The 14,447-nt window shown below is 36.2% G+C and overlaps 2 protein-coding genes and 1 long non-coding RNA gene across 3 annotated transcripts in view; 2 read left to right on the top strand and 1 right to left on the bottom strand.

Annotated features, from left to right (window-relative positions):
* Nucleotides 1-3,306, top strand: part of LOC136258989 (golgin subfamily A member 6-like protein 6) — a 79,979-nt gene extending 76,673 nt beyond the window's left edge. Inside the window, exons 9-10 of the mRNA XM_066052385.1 lie at nt 2,645-2,686; nt 2,732-3,306. Of these exons, the coding sequence (XP_065908457.1) occupies nt 2,645-2,686; nt 2,732-2,818 (129 nt within the window). The 3' untranslated portion in view covers nt 2,819-3,306. The remainder of the gene's footprint in view (nt 1-2,644; nt 2,687-2,731) is intronic.
* Nucleotides 3,307-8,772: 5,466 nt separating this feature from the next.
* LOC136258986 (uncharacterized) lies at nt 8,773-11,173 on the bottom strand. Its single transcript, XR_010703143.1, has 2 exons — nt 11,076-11,173; nt 8,773-8,984 (listed from the first exon to the last, which is right to left on the bottom strand). It is a non-coding gene; the product is annotated as an uncharacterized lncRNA (long non-coding RNA).
* The window catches only part of LOC136258983 (synaptotagmin-like protein 2), a 38,982-nt gene continuing 35,009 nt past the window's right edge, over nt 10,475-14,447 (top strand). Inside the window, exons 1-2 of the mRNA XM_066052377.1 lie at nt 10,475-10,723; nt 10,783-10,992. Coding sequence (XP_065908449.1) covers nt 10,578-10,723; nt 10,783-10,992 — 356 coding nt within the window. The 5' untranslated portion in view covers nt 10,475-10,577. The remainder of the gene's footprint in view (nt 10,724-10,782; nt 10,993-14,447) is intronic.

Here is a 14,447-nt window from a genome sequence, read left to right as displayed (position 1 = left end):
GCAACCATCAATGCAAGGTGACATTGATATTTTGTGTGTAGCTAGCTACATGTTTTCTGCGGAATCTCAGTTGAGTTGACTTATAGTAAATTTTCACCACCATGTAGCTTTTTGCCATGCACTCAAAACCCATCTCCGCTTTGTTAAATGGACATTTTGTGTTGTTTATTGTACCACTATCATGTGTACTGCTGTTGTGTGTTGTGTTTGTTCTAATTATGTACTCTTGCTTTTGTGCGTGTGCAGTTGTGTTAGCACCTTGTACAGGCTTACCTTTGTCACTGTAGCTATCCATCCTTTTTTGGTACCAAAATAAGTCCTCTAGCTAGTATCAGGTTCATGTTCACCTGAATCCTTACCAAAAAAACAGTAATATCAAAGAGCAATGGTTTTGTACAGGATGTTTTTATGTTATACACATGTTATACACATGTTATACACATGTTTGCATGCCTTGAATCATTATAACTGACTTGTTTTGCTCATATCAAAGCACTTTTTGATAAACAGTTAATTATGGCATTATTTAAGGGGCTTCACAACAGGACTAAATGTTTGGCAGCTGATCCATGCACTATAAAATACAGTCTTAATAAAAGCTAGCTATGTGGCTACCTCACTATTGGGTTTCCCCTCAGAATAAGAAAGTTCTTCTTTTCATTGTTTCTAGGGATTTTACACAAACTCGCTTTTTAGATAACCATAGCTAAGTGCTCATTTATAATTGAATTCATACATTATTCAAATATGAAATTAGGTTAGGCAATCCTAAGGCTGCAGCACATGTTGCTGTCAGACCTTCAGTGCTGGTCACTGTAAAGCACTAATAACAATAACAAATATTTGAAAAGTGGTTGTGTGACCAAAAATTCCACAGTAACAACATTCAAAACAGTGTAGCTATAATTATAATTTATGGGGGTGATCTAAAGCATAATTCTTATATGTCACACATGACTTCTAGTATGTCTGCACCAACTGCAGTGCATTCAATGTAACTATTACGAGAACATATGGTCATGTGACCATTTCTTATATGTATTTTAGATGTGTTGAAACCACTCTGATGTTTTGCATGAAAATATGTAGAAGTCATTATTAAGGCATACATACAATGTTGTGTCTTAGACCACTGTAACCTGATTATATATGTAAAATGATACGTAGCTAACCATCCAATGCATATGTTATTATGGGATTTCTTGATCAAGTGACCATTTTTTGGATATTTACTGTATGGGTGTTAAAGCTACACTGACATCAAACAGTGAAAACAAATATATGAATAAGCATTTGCTTGTCAATTTATCTTAAAGGTTACTTTGTGTGAAAATCCCCCAGTAATAGTATAACTTTCTTATTGTGCATTGAAATTCTGTGACTTTTCTGTGCATCTGCAAAATAGCTAGCCAGTGGCTATTAGCATTCTAGTACTTATAGAACTAAAAATAAGTACTGTTATGGGTAACATAAATTTAGTTCTAGTATACTTTAGAACCACATTTATTGTCAATTTTGGTTCTGAAACTAAACTACTTCTTGCAATTTTTGGCTCAAAATCTTAAACTAATCTACAAGCATCTATGCAGGTATAGTCAATGGTTTGAATTATCATATAATCAAGATAGGTATACTTATTGTCAAGAGTATACTCGTGATATTATCAAGAGTTCATAATATTGTAGGGGGGAGGGGGTACTATATTATGAGCTCCTGCATGACATTATGGTTGCATGTGCCAAATATGATTAAAACACAGTGAATGTATGATTATAGCACATGTGTTTAAGCAATATGTCAAAACGTTATATTGCTATATCATCCTTGCATGATGAATTACCTGATGTAATGGGGACTAGTGACTGCCCCCAGCAACAATTTTTTTCACCGAGACCATAATATTATGCTGGCCTAGATACATAGTTAGTTATTTACAACAGGAGTAACTAAACAGTTTTGACTTGTCCTTTGGACTAAGATCAACATCTTGAGTCTGCAAGGGACTGTAAAACTAACAAGGGAAAAGTGAATGGACTGAGTATACTTTGTTTTGTTGAATCGTACTATTCCTATCATTTTTGTCCTTAAAGACAGTATCAACTTCATAGACAAAGATCATACAAAATGATGTATACATGTATAAGCTGGAGTATCAGCACCTTAGAGTATTCTACCAAGAGATGGTCAGGAGATCTTGAATGTTGACCACCATAAGTCCATAACTCAAATGTATGTGTGTTTCTGTATGTTTGCATGCATGCAGCATAGATTTCTTCTTTTCAGTATCTCACTCATGTGTCGTGTCCCATATACAGCACTTGCAGCAATGATTTAACATGTAGCTACTTCAATATGTATACTCAGTTATATATAGTCAACATGAATTGACATAAACTATAATTCATAACTAACTAACCATTAAAAGAGATATCAAATATCCACTTGTTATTGTTACCCATGTAGTGACTGTGCTACAGTTATGTGAAGACTTATCTACTACCTGACTGGAGTAAGTCAACTAAGAAGAAAACTTCAGTTAAGAAAGGAGTTGACCCCATCTTCAATGAAACTATTACGGTAGTAACAATCATTACATGTGGTGATGTTTACCAGTAGATATTATGTGATGTCACTATCACTATAGTATCCAATCAAACGTCAGGAACTGTCCAAACACACCCTCAAGGTGGGGGTGTGGCATAATGACTTTTGGAGACTTTTTCTTGGGTAGGTCACTCTACCACTGGACAAAGTTGACTGGCCCAACCCTTCTTACAAGTTGTATGGACTGGAAGAACTAGTGAGTGCTAGCTGTTGATGATAGGGCACCTGGTTGTCTGGGGAAGAAGTCACTACCTGGTCTGGGAATTTTTCTGTGTTCAACAGTTTCTGGATCATCTGATGACTCCTACACTAGCTTCATACTTTCTCACTGCATGAGATAGCATAACAAAGTTGGGCTGTGCTTACTATATGACAAGTCTATTTTATATAGCCACATATATAGTTCAAACAGAAAACTGGGCACACTACATGACCACAAATACAAACATGTACTGTGTATACAGTACTGAATACATTGTGGTATGTGCACTGTATGATGAATTGTGTGTCCCTCATAAATACTTATCACAATTCAATACCCCACATGTAAGACTTAATATACAGGAACAAAGTGTTATGTTATGACACAATGTAGAATTCTAAACTTAGTGTTATAAGCAATTAACACTCTTGATAAATATTGCATAAACAGGAACACTTTGATGTGTGTAGGGGGAAGTTATGTATTTTAATTCTTTTACATGAGAGGATCAAGTTACTGTAAATTGTGTTCCATAAAGTATCAACGGTGCTATGTGTCATTGCTGATGATCCCATAGTGATCCTACATAGCTGGCTGTTTGGTCTACAAGTAGTATCATACTGTATAGGCCACTGATTGTGTTAACCAAACCAATACACCATACACAGATGAAACTAAATAAACAGGCTGCAGGATTTTTAACCTACCAAGAGTAAAGCATTCATCTGATCAATACTCAGAAGAAAGCGTAATTGTACACAGGTACTCAGAGGAGCTTGCAGGTGAGCCCAATAACTTTTTGGGTACTGAAATATCTCCAGATCGATGAAATTATTTCTCCTTTCTCCACCTTTTCACTCACTTTCTGTAACATCTTTAAACAGGCTGTATAGGACCAGGTGTCCTACAGACTTTCAGCACTTGTGCTGTAAAGCCTTAATAAATAAAAATTAATAAATAAATGACCAGAAGTTAGCTACCTGTCTAGTTAGGTCACTGTATAATTAAGGTTACCTGTCTAGCTCTAGGGATGGAGGTAAGCTAGGGGCATTTATAATGTGGCTAAGGCAACTGGTTGATGCAACTAGTAGCTACTTTAGTACAGTGAGCAACATAGGAGTCTGCACAGCAAAAATATTGCAAATTTAACTTTCTGAAATTGAATTCAGCAATATAGATTTGACTGAACCTTATTGAATAAGCATGTTTAACTAAGTTAAATCATCATTTCTAGCAGCTGACACATAAAATTTCTCACAGTGGTTACTAGGTGTCATTTAAAGGACACAATTTAACATAAATACTGCAGTATAGTTCAAAGTTTAAATTCAAGTGGGGGGGGGGGGGGGGGGAGAGATTTGTATAAAAATTAAGAACCAATGTTGCAACCAAATGAGAAAAGTAGTATTACACTGTATACCAGCAAAAAGTTCATTTTTGTGAGCAGTGATTGAAAGCTGCAATAATTAAATTTACAAAGTACACAATAACAATTACCTTCTTGCTCCTGTAGCTCTAAACAAAATAAATTGTGGCTATATAGAAGTGCAACCTCCAGAAACTGTAAGATATTTAGCTTAAATTGATGCTAATATGCTAATAACACTAAAAGACAAAACCACATGCAATCAACGATATTACTGAATCCATGCTACAACTGTTTTTAAATATTTTATGATTTGGAATTTCTGAGTCCAAATGGAATTTATGGTGATGGTGTATTTAGCCTTTTGCGATACAGTACAGGTGCAATTGCATCTAAAGCAATAAAAGGATGGAAAGAGTGAGAAGAGAAGAGCTAATCTCTTCTAGGAATCAACAAAATGTAGTTAAATTAGTAAAACTGTTAAAGCTATATTATACTAAAAACCGAAATACTCTAATAAAACTGTCAACTGTTCTAATAGATCAAAACTCTATAAGTAACAAAGACCAGTGAGTAAGCTGAAATCGAACCCCTTTTTGACCTTTATACTCTGTTATCTCACAAACATTCTGCCATAATTGTTTAAAAGTTAAACCTTTTAATATATGCCACGAATCACTACGGTAAGACATAGATTCTTCTTGAAAAGCTATTTTGAGAATTACTTCCTTTGATGAAAAGTATAGTGGATAATTTTAGTTGTGGAGAAGAGTCTGTCTCTGTTAAAGGCAAATGTATCACCATTAAACACCAATTAAAAAATCTCAGAAGAAACATTATCTGAAGGAATATGCTGGTAGCTAAAACTTGAATGGGTTAAAATGATTTTACAACTAAAACCATTACTTCTAGTTGTTCCTTTCTAGCTTACACACAGTTTTGGAGGGGATGTTTTAGTATCCCATGCACCCCCATAAATCCACCTTTGAGCTTGATAATGTGTCATTTGTAAAGCGACTTGCCTAATCTAGCCACCTGCTTAATAAGATCATTGTGTAATAAGGTCAGGAATTTTGGAACAGAAGAGACCAGTTTAAATGAACAAAATAACTAAAACCCAACCACCATTGGCTACTCCTATTAATTTTGCACCCTTAAATTATCAAATAGATGCACCCAATTCTTGTAATTAATAATGATGTTTTAGAGATTACTAACCATGAACAGTCTATCTGATCAAGGATAGAATGTAGGAATTAAAAATGTCAAACAGCTGGAAATAGTGGTAGAGAAGTTAGAAATAAGTCATTTAGGCCTGTGGCTCTTATCCGGCAAAACTTTTTTCCAAACAAAATGGCACCTTTTAAAAATGCAGGTGAGTTCTGTTATTAGAGTATGTGATCAGGAGCAGTGGAGCAGACAAGGGGCCAACTTTTTAACAATGAAATTTACAACATAAAACAAATATAGCTGTTATTCATGAGGGTCTCGGGGGCTTTCCCCCAGGAAAATTTTAGAAACCCTGAAAGCCAGACCATTTTACTGTGCTTATTAAGTAGCTACTTGCAGCTTTTAAAAGAAATGTAATTGTTACTGTTCTATTAGAGTACAGTCAAACCTCGGCTCTAATCCAACGTTCAATGGGAGCCATAAATTTTGCTGGATTAAGGAGGTTGTTGGATTATCAAGTCACCTCTGTAATCCACCATTGTACAATATCTAGAATTATGTCAGATTATGCAGTAAATTACAGGTAAAACGGATCACAAAATGTTTTAAACATGATAGAATTTGCAAGTATTACAGCTTTTTTCTATTACTGTCAGCCAATTACATACTTTGGTTGCTTAAAAATTATTTTCTGTGATTGTTTTTAATGCTGCTATTATTCTCTGTCAGCTTACAAAGGTTGAAAGCAACCAAGTCTAGGGAATCACATTTTATGTCAGATTATGAAGTACAGAGGTGTCAGATTATGGAGTACAGAGGTGTCAGATTATGGAGTACAGAGGTGTCAGATTATGGAGTACAGAGGTGTCAGATTACAGAGGTTTTTCTATACAAAAAGTGTTGGTAAATGACATTTTGGTTGGATTAGAGAGGATTCTGGATTACGCAGGTGTCAGATTAGAGAGGTTCGACTGTAGTTGACTGTCAGAGTAGCTGACTGCTCTATTAGAGTATCTCAATCTCTTCTTGCAAGCATTGTCTAATAAAAGTGAGGGGTCATGGCCCCCCGGCCCTCCTGTTTCCACCACCTATGATTTTGATCAATGAGCAATGGTTGTTAACCTATGAACTCAAAGTAAGTGGTTTACCCTGTAGCATGACAACAATCACATTGTGATGTGATAAACATTGCTTGAAATAAGTGTATTACTTATTGATACTACCCATAATTGGATCTGGGCAAGACTTGGTAGATAATTGTCAGCTGTGGTTGTACTAGTACTGTCCTTCAAATTTGAAGAAAATCAAATTAAGCCTTCAGAAATTATGGCAACTACATTTTCAAAAGCATTGTAGAAAAGGATTGTAAGAAGATGAAGAAAGTAGGGAAATAAGGTGAATGTTGAAGGTGAAAATTTCTGAAATGGCTGACTTAAATTTGGAGCAGAAGATGTTTCTTTCAACCCTCAAAATGATTGTCATTTCCATTCAGAATTGTCAAGCTACTAATATACTATTGCACGTAAACTAGTTTCTATCTTATGCATACTTCTCTTCCATGCACACCAACACTTCTATATTGCTTCAGGCACTTATTATTCACAAACTTAGGTAGGTGCCTACACAGGTGCATTCATTCAAGTAGAAAATAATTAAAATAACAGCTAGTTTGTAATTGTAGTCTGCATGGCTACAATGGTGAGACAATGCCATTCAAAAATAAGTTGTTTCTCCATGAAGTATGTAAATTCTAGAACACTAGCTAGAGTCAATTGTAACCTTTTCTGCTTGCATGCGATGTTATGGCGTACGTTTCTAACACAAGACTCTTTTCCAGTGCATGAGTCTGTACTGTCAAGACACCCATACAAATAGATCAACTCCTTAATAATGGCTAAATATTTACAATGATACTATTATTGCTAAAGTTAATCATGTAGAACTAAATTATGTGGCACATCCATCTTGGTCGACCTTTGCTATGATAAGCATCTACATAATCCATAACTGATGTTTCGGTGTGTCATCAGTTCCTGGCATAGGTATTTCAATGCATCATGGAAAACCTCTTCAAGGACATTCCAAGTGTAAGTAGTGTATATACATGGATTACATACTTAATTCAGGTAAAACTGACAGTGAACATTTTAGCAACCCTTGAAGCACTCCTACAAAGACTGGTCTTTGTTTCCAGAAAGAGATTCATGGTCTCCTCAGTAACATACTTAGGATTTCAAATTGATGCAAAAGGTTTGCATATTACAGAGAAAATCAGAATGCTCCTGAGCCATCTAATCAGTCAACTCTAAAGTCTTACTTTGACCTGTTGTAATACTCCTCAAGACTTTTGGTGAATTTGCCGAATGCACTTGTCCCATTGTATTCCTTAATAAACAAGTTGGAAATATGGAAAGAAAGGACCTTGATGCCTTTAACACTTCAAAGAAGTTACTTGTGTGTGTGTGTGTGTGTGTGTGTGTGCGTGTGTGTGTGTGTGTGTGTGTGTGTGTGTGTGTGTGTGTGTCAACAATGGAACCTGTACATAGATCTTGGGATCATGCAGCCAATGGTGTCCTGATTATCAAGCTGTCCTGATTTAGTTTATGTACTAAGAAATACTTTGGGACTTACTGTTTGGATCCTCAAGTGTCCATAGTAACAGGTTCCAGTGTAATATGGACACCTTGGGACCAACTGATTTTCCAGGTTAGTTTATGCTAAGGGACACTTTGGGACATTAAGTGCAGGATTAAAACACTATCATGTGACTGCTTTATTAGAGTATTTTATTGTTTCTCTGTCATATGAGAAACCATTGCTGATGGAGGAAGCTATTTACAATGCACCTCATCCTATTGTAAATCTCTGCATGGTTAGCTGAAAACAAGAATTCCAGATTAGCTACTGAAAGTAGCTACGTAGCTACCTGTTATTTGCAGAGATGCGTATTGTTTTCTTACATAATGTTTTAATGCTTTGCATACATAATGTTTTAATGTGAAGTGCTACACTACAGGTCTAGTCTATTACGTTTGTATAGCTTTGTGTTGTGTATGTCTGTTGTACATGCTGTTCTATTATAGTAATATGGTTGGCTCTAATAGAACAGTCTGTACAGCCGACACACACAACACAAAAGCTATAGACTAGCTCTATAGTGTAACACTTCACATTGTGTGTAGCAATGGACACATGTCATTAGAAAACATGTAACTACAAGTTGTGTTCTGTTACTGCAAGTAGCTAGTGACCATGTCATTGGTATACATGTTGGGTGAATGGAAGTAGCTACGTATGACAATTGATATAATTTCAGCATATAGAAAAGAGGTATATTGCAATAGCTATGTAAGTCATGCACGTTGTTTTTCATGACATGATGGAGAGGAAATTGTCCCACTAGTACAACATTCATCATTACCAATAGGGCTAAAATGAATAATTCTAAATGATAACAAAACAAATAATTTAAAAAAAAATGAGCATTCAAAGAATGAATATTCAAATATTCTAAATGATCCACAAATGCTTAAATTTTGTCTCCATAGGAGCCAAACTACTACATCTGTTCTGAACTGTTGATACAACTCTTGTAAGCTCCATCTGCTGTCTGAATGTAAACTCTTATATAGTGGAAGTGAACTGTAAATGAAACACTGATGTGAACTAGGACACACTTTATATTTGTGCAGTATGTCACAAAAAAGGAAACAGATATGATACAGTCACTGCTGAATTTTTACCAAGCACTACTCTGTAGACCAACAAGTCAATGATCTGGCCACTCATATAGTAGTACTCTGCATAATTTATATCATATATCTAAAGTTGACAGCAATTGTTACTAGCTTTAGATGCAACATTAAAAAGTTTAAAATTTATTGCTTTACCATTGTAATGTCTACATCTATAGAATATCGAATCTCCCCCTACAACATCAAATACATGAATTTGAATTATTTTAGCCCTAATCCAACCCATCATAGCTATTCTAACGTACCATGTATACTAGGAATAGGTGGTATAGCTAATATAATGCAGATAAATTCTCCTATCAGCTGAGTTTATGATGAGCATTGTGTTAGCCATTAATTTTGCATATGTTACCTGGGGTCATGTGAGAGGGAACTATCATTATAATGAAACAGCATGAATGATTACACAACTTACAGTTAAACAATGCGGGTGTGTCCTCAGATTCACACAACCACATAATATTATACCAAGAATTGATGTGGCAAGGATTACAGAAAATACAATTAATTGTTCATCCATTCCTAACAGTCTCTCACAAAAAATATCTTTGTTGAAGCTGTCTCTGTAGCATCGAGTACATTTAAACTTTGAGATTGACTGATAAATGAAATTCATGGTGTTATACAGTGCTGACAGTGACAATGATGATGGTAGCTAGCTAAATAGTCACTAAGCTCAATTGTGTCATAATGTGATGGGATCACTAAGTGATCTAATAATGACAAAATTTGGAGCTTAGCATTTTTTTTTTTTTTTTTTTTGTGGTATTAGTAGCTATTAGTATTATTATCAACTTTGTCAAAATGACAGGGTGTTGCAAAAGTCTGTACACGTACTCAGTAACATTCAATAGAGACGGCATTACAGAAACAAAACAATAACTTTACAAAACAACGAAGACAAAAACTTACAATCTCAGAAAAGGAAATGGTGTAGAGCTGAGTGGCATAGACCTCTTAATCTGTAGGATGGCATAAATATGGTATAGAATTCCAAAGGAATGGGCTGTTAACTTGACAAAAAAAAAAGAGACGATACGGCGAGTTATAATAGTTGATGGAATTGGCCGTATAGATAGGGGATGCAGATTCAGGTATCCAGTGGACAAGTTAATTCAAGTAATGCCACTGAATTAGCTATGTGCTCCATTGTGGATAATGATCCCAGAATAGTAAGGAGTAATCATTAAGAAGCTGAGTTATTTCAGCCTTAATAAAGACTATTTCGGCAATCAAAAAGATAGCCCAAAGAGGTTTGGGTAGGTGGACCCCACTTCTGGTCGAATAACCCGCTACCAGCTGTTTTTTTAAATCACTGTTGATGGCTTTAACTAGGTCACGTGCTAATACGTTTGACAATAAAAGGCAAATGCGAAGGTTCGATTGTGGGTTAACGAAAGTTTGTTCCGGTTGTACACCTTCACTGACGTTAAGTGTCCCTGGTAACGACTAGAGGTGTTAGTTTGTAGTGACACTACTAATGACCGCCATGGCTGCACAAAGAGCCAAAGAACTCCCTGAGGGTGTCATTGATTTGACCTTTCTTACCGAAGAAGAAGAATTCGCCATTCGTGTAGTATTGGAAGAAGATCTGAAGCTACAACAAGCAGAAGAAGCTCGCCTCAAGTAATCCGCTATTTGTTTTATTTCTCATTTTACTACTCTCCACCTGTTAATCCTTCTAGGAGACTTCGCGAGGACATAAAACAAGACTCGAAGAGCTCTGTAACTGGCACACCGGGTTCAGTATGTGCGCGTTGCGGGGAGAGTTTTGGCTGGATGTTCAACACTGGAGCACTGTGTCCTACCTGCTCAGAGCGAGTATGCAAGCGACACCGCGCGTATAAGACCTACTCGCGATATCCATGGGTGTGCACTCTGTGTGAAAAACGAATGTGAGTTGCTGTAGTAAAGTGTGACATGTGAACATATTTTGGTACATTTGGTACATGCTTCAGTTTGGTAGTAAAAGTTTTACCTTTGTTAGCAGAGCTTTGTGATCAATTGTGTTGCTAATTTTGTCCAAGTTGTCAGTAGCCTTAGAGCCCATAAACATATAATTATATATAATGTGGGTTAATATGTGATAACTTTAATTAAATTCCAAGGTAAACACTTGTGCTTTAATTACAAGGAAAACTACAAATGATCTAGTTTGTTAAACTTTGTGGTATCTTACTAATGATGTTTGCTTATTTGTTCACTGAGGTACACCATACACCCCATGACAGAAAGCGCTTACGTTTCAAAGCCACAATATCCACTCAAAGTTAAGACACTTGTGATATTTCCTGCAGTGCCTAATCCATACATTATTATAAAGGTGTGAAGACCTGACCCACTAATATATCCTGTTTGGTGGGGGAGCTGGATTATAATATGAAACTGTCTTCCTGAACATGTTCTAATAAGTTTGTGTAGTGTGTGCACCAGTAAGGGCTCATCCATTACTTTCAGCATCTTACAAGAGTATGCTAGGAGGAGGGAATGCATGTAGGGTTTTTTAAAATGTTGGTCTTAGTATCACCACATAATAATTTAGCATTAGTGTTTGGTCTGAAGAATGTTCAAGGTGGTTTGCAGTTGGAGTCGAAGTGGCTGCCTCAAGATCTGGTTATATAACCAACATAAGCGGGGCAGCATAGTTCTACTTTCTGAGGATAAAGCAAGTAGGTGCAGTGATGGAACCAAACACAATATTATCATTGATCATACAATGTGAGTAAACAGAGTTCTCCCTGTACGCTTGTGAAAAGCTGAAAGTAATGAATGATGAGAAAGTGTCTGCAGCCAGAGAAATCATTGAAACCTTCACCCTTCTTAAAGTTATCAAATATGAACAGTCCTGCATCAGTTCTATCACCAGCAATTGTAAATTTGACTCAGTGATTTGTACAGGTTTGTGACTGGATTTGCAGCAAGGTACCTTTTTCACACACACAACACACAAACACAACACACACACAACACACAAACACAACACACACACACAACACACAAACACAACACACACAACACACACACACACACACACACACAAAAACTTCACAACTTTTTTTTATCATTTGCAGCTACACTATGTGGCTGCATTTTATATGAAGTTCAGAGTTTGGTGTACCTGGTCAGAGTACCACTTGTGTGGTATTAATATATAGTGTTGTGTTAACAGTATTGTGTTAACAATATGGAGTTTCTCTAAGATGTATATTTTGGTCCTTTATAAAGAGGTGCCCTTAGTTAAGAGGTGTATAAACTACTAGTACAGTTTATTTGGGATCTAGATAGGTGTATTCCACAATTCATAGTCTGGTCCTATTGCAGAAGCAAATTTAGGTTATGGTCAATGCTTATGTCCAGACTAAAATCTGCCCAGCCAGGACATATTTGTATCCAGGACACATACAAATATCCAGGACATATTTGTATCACTGCCAATACTTTTTCTTGCCAAAATTCTATTGTGGTAAATTTACCAAACTATACAGCATTTAGTATTTGTAGGAATCGTAAATTTAATAGCTCTGGCAATGGATTGTCTATATGATTTGTTTGTAGATATGCAGGCAAGAGATTTGACAATGCCACTTAAGTTTAGCTTATTGCCAAATATGGTATTACAAGACAGTCAGTTTTGAAGCATGTCTAATGTCCATTACTTCATTACTCCTTGTAGTGTTGTTTAAAACCTGTTTGTATTAAGTATTATTATGGTGCATTGAATGGTTAGGATCATTTTCATGTACCATTGTACAGCAAGAGGGAGCCTGTATTCCGCGGAATACGGAATAGCAGAATTACGGAATAAGCGAAAATCACATTCTAAATTATTTTGTTATTGTTTATATAGCCTCTTTGTAATATACATTCCTCACCTCGTAGAGAACACAATCACGATGGCACCGATTCCGGGGCGATCTTTAAATAGGATATGTACAAAGATATTCACTCTAGAACAATCTAGCTAACTAAGCTAAAATACCATCAAATACACTTCACTACACAATCGCTAGAAAACTAGAAGTTCTTTGTGCTATACTTACTCATACCAGCTGTCACACACGAGTAACTGCCCAAATTTATTAGAGTTATATACGAAGTGTTAGAGCCGAGGTTGGAGCTCTGATGTTGGGAGCTGAAAGCAGTATTATTCTCTGAATTTATTTGAAACACTTTAGGAAATGGTAACAGAGTTATAAGAAAGGTCAGATTATTCCATGCATGCAGGGTAGCTACCTAGGGGGTGGATTGTTTTGTCCTAAACTATTTGGCCAGTTAGGTAGCTAGCTAGCTGCTCGTGTGTGATAGCTGGTATGAGCAAGTATAGCACAAAGAACTTCTAGTTTTCTAGCGATTATGTAGTGAAGTGTATTTAACAGTAGTTTAGCTTAGTTAGATTGTTCTAGAGTGAGTATCTTTGTACATATCCTATTTAAAGATCGCCCCGAGGGTCAGTGCCATCGTGATTGTTTTCTCTACGAGGTGAATAATGTATATTAAAATGTTATAGAGGCTATAAACAATAACAAAATATTTAGAATGTGATTTTCACTTATTCCGTAATTCTGCTATTCCGCTATTCCGTATTCCGCGGAATACAGGCTCCCCAGCAAGAGAGCGCTAACATGCTCTCCCTATTATGTAGACTTGTGCATTATTCAGTACTTAAAATTAATAATTGCAGTTTGAGGAATTGTATATATTACAGTTGATTGGTACACTAAAATAAATTAATGGTCAGTGAGATCACAAGTGTTTGATGACATAAGCTTGTGTAAACAAGATTAAAGACTTTCAATATTGTTTACACAAAGCGTGTATCATCATAGTCATTATCTCAACTTTGTAGTGATTTTCCATATTTCCCAATGTATTCGCTACTGGGAATATCAGTTTGAAAACTAGGTAATGAGGTCAGTTTGTGTAGGTGGTGCAGTATACCACAAAGCCTTACAGTACTTTCATGCCATGTGGAACAAGGTTACGGTTGACAAGTCAATTGAATTAGCATGTTTTATCTCTTGGTCGCTAAACTCTTGACAACTGGCAGTAGTGTAATAGTTGGTGAGACTGGTAGGACTAAAAAGGATAGATCATGTTAACTAAACACTGTCCTAACTAGTAAGTACGATACTGCCCAAGTGCAATGTTGCACTTGCTCGAGATTTTTTAAAATCGCTAATTAAAGGGCGTGGCAACTGCTTTGCTCACAAGACAGCATGGCAGCTGTTTCTTCTTGTGAGTGAAACGGTTGCCACACCCCTTAATTAACAGTTTTTTTAGATCTTCAGCAAAATTGCACGTGCGAGCGAGTGCAACGTTGCGCTTGGGCAGTACTGTAACAGTAAATCAT

Source organism: Dysidea avara, chromosome 6 (genome assembly GCF_963678975.1).
Source record: "Dysidea avara chromosome 6, odDysAvar1.4, whole genome shotgun sequence".
NCBI lineage: Eukaryota > Metazoa > Porifera > Demospongiae > Dictyoceratida > Dysideidae > Dysidea > Dysidea avara.
The sequence above is the reverse complement of the archived record's forward strand: the minus strand, read 5'-3'. Positions and strand labels throughout refer to the sequence as shown.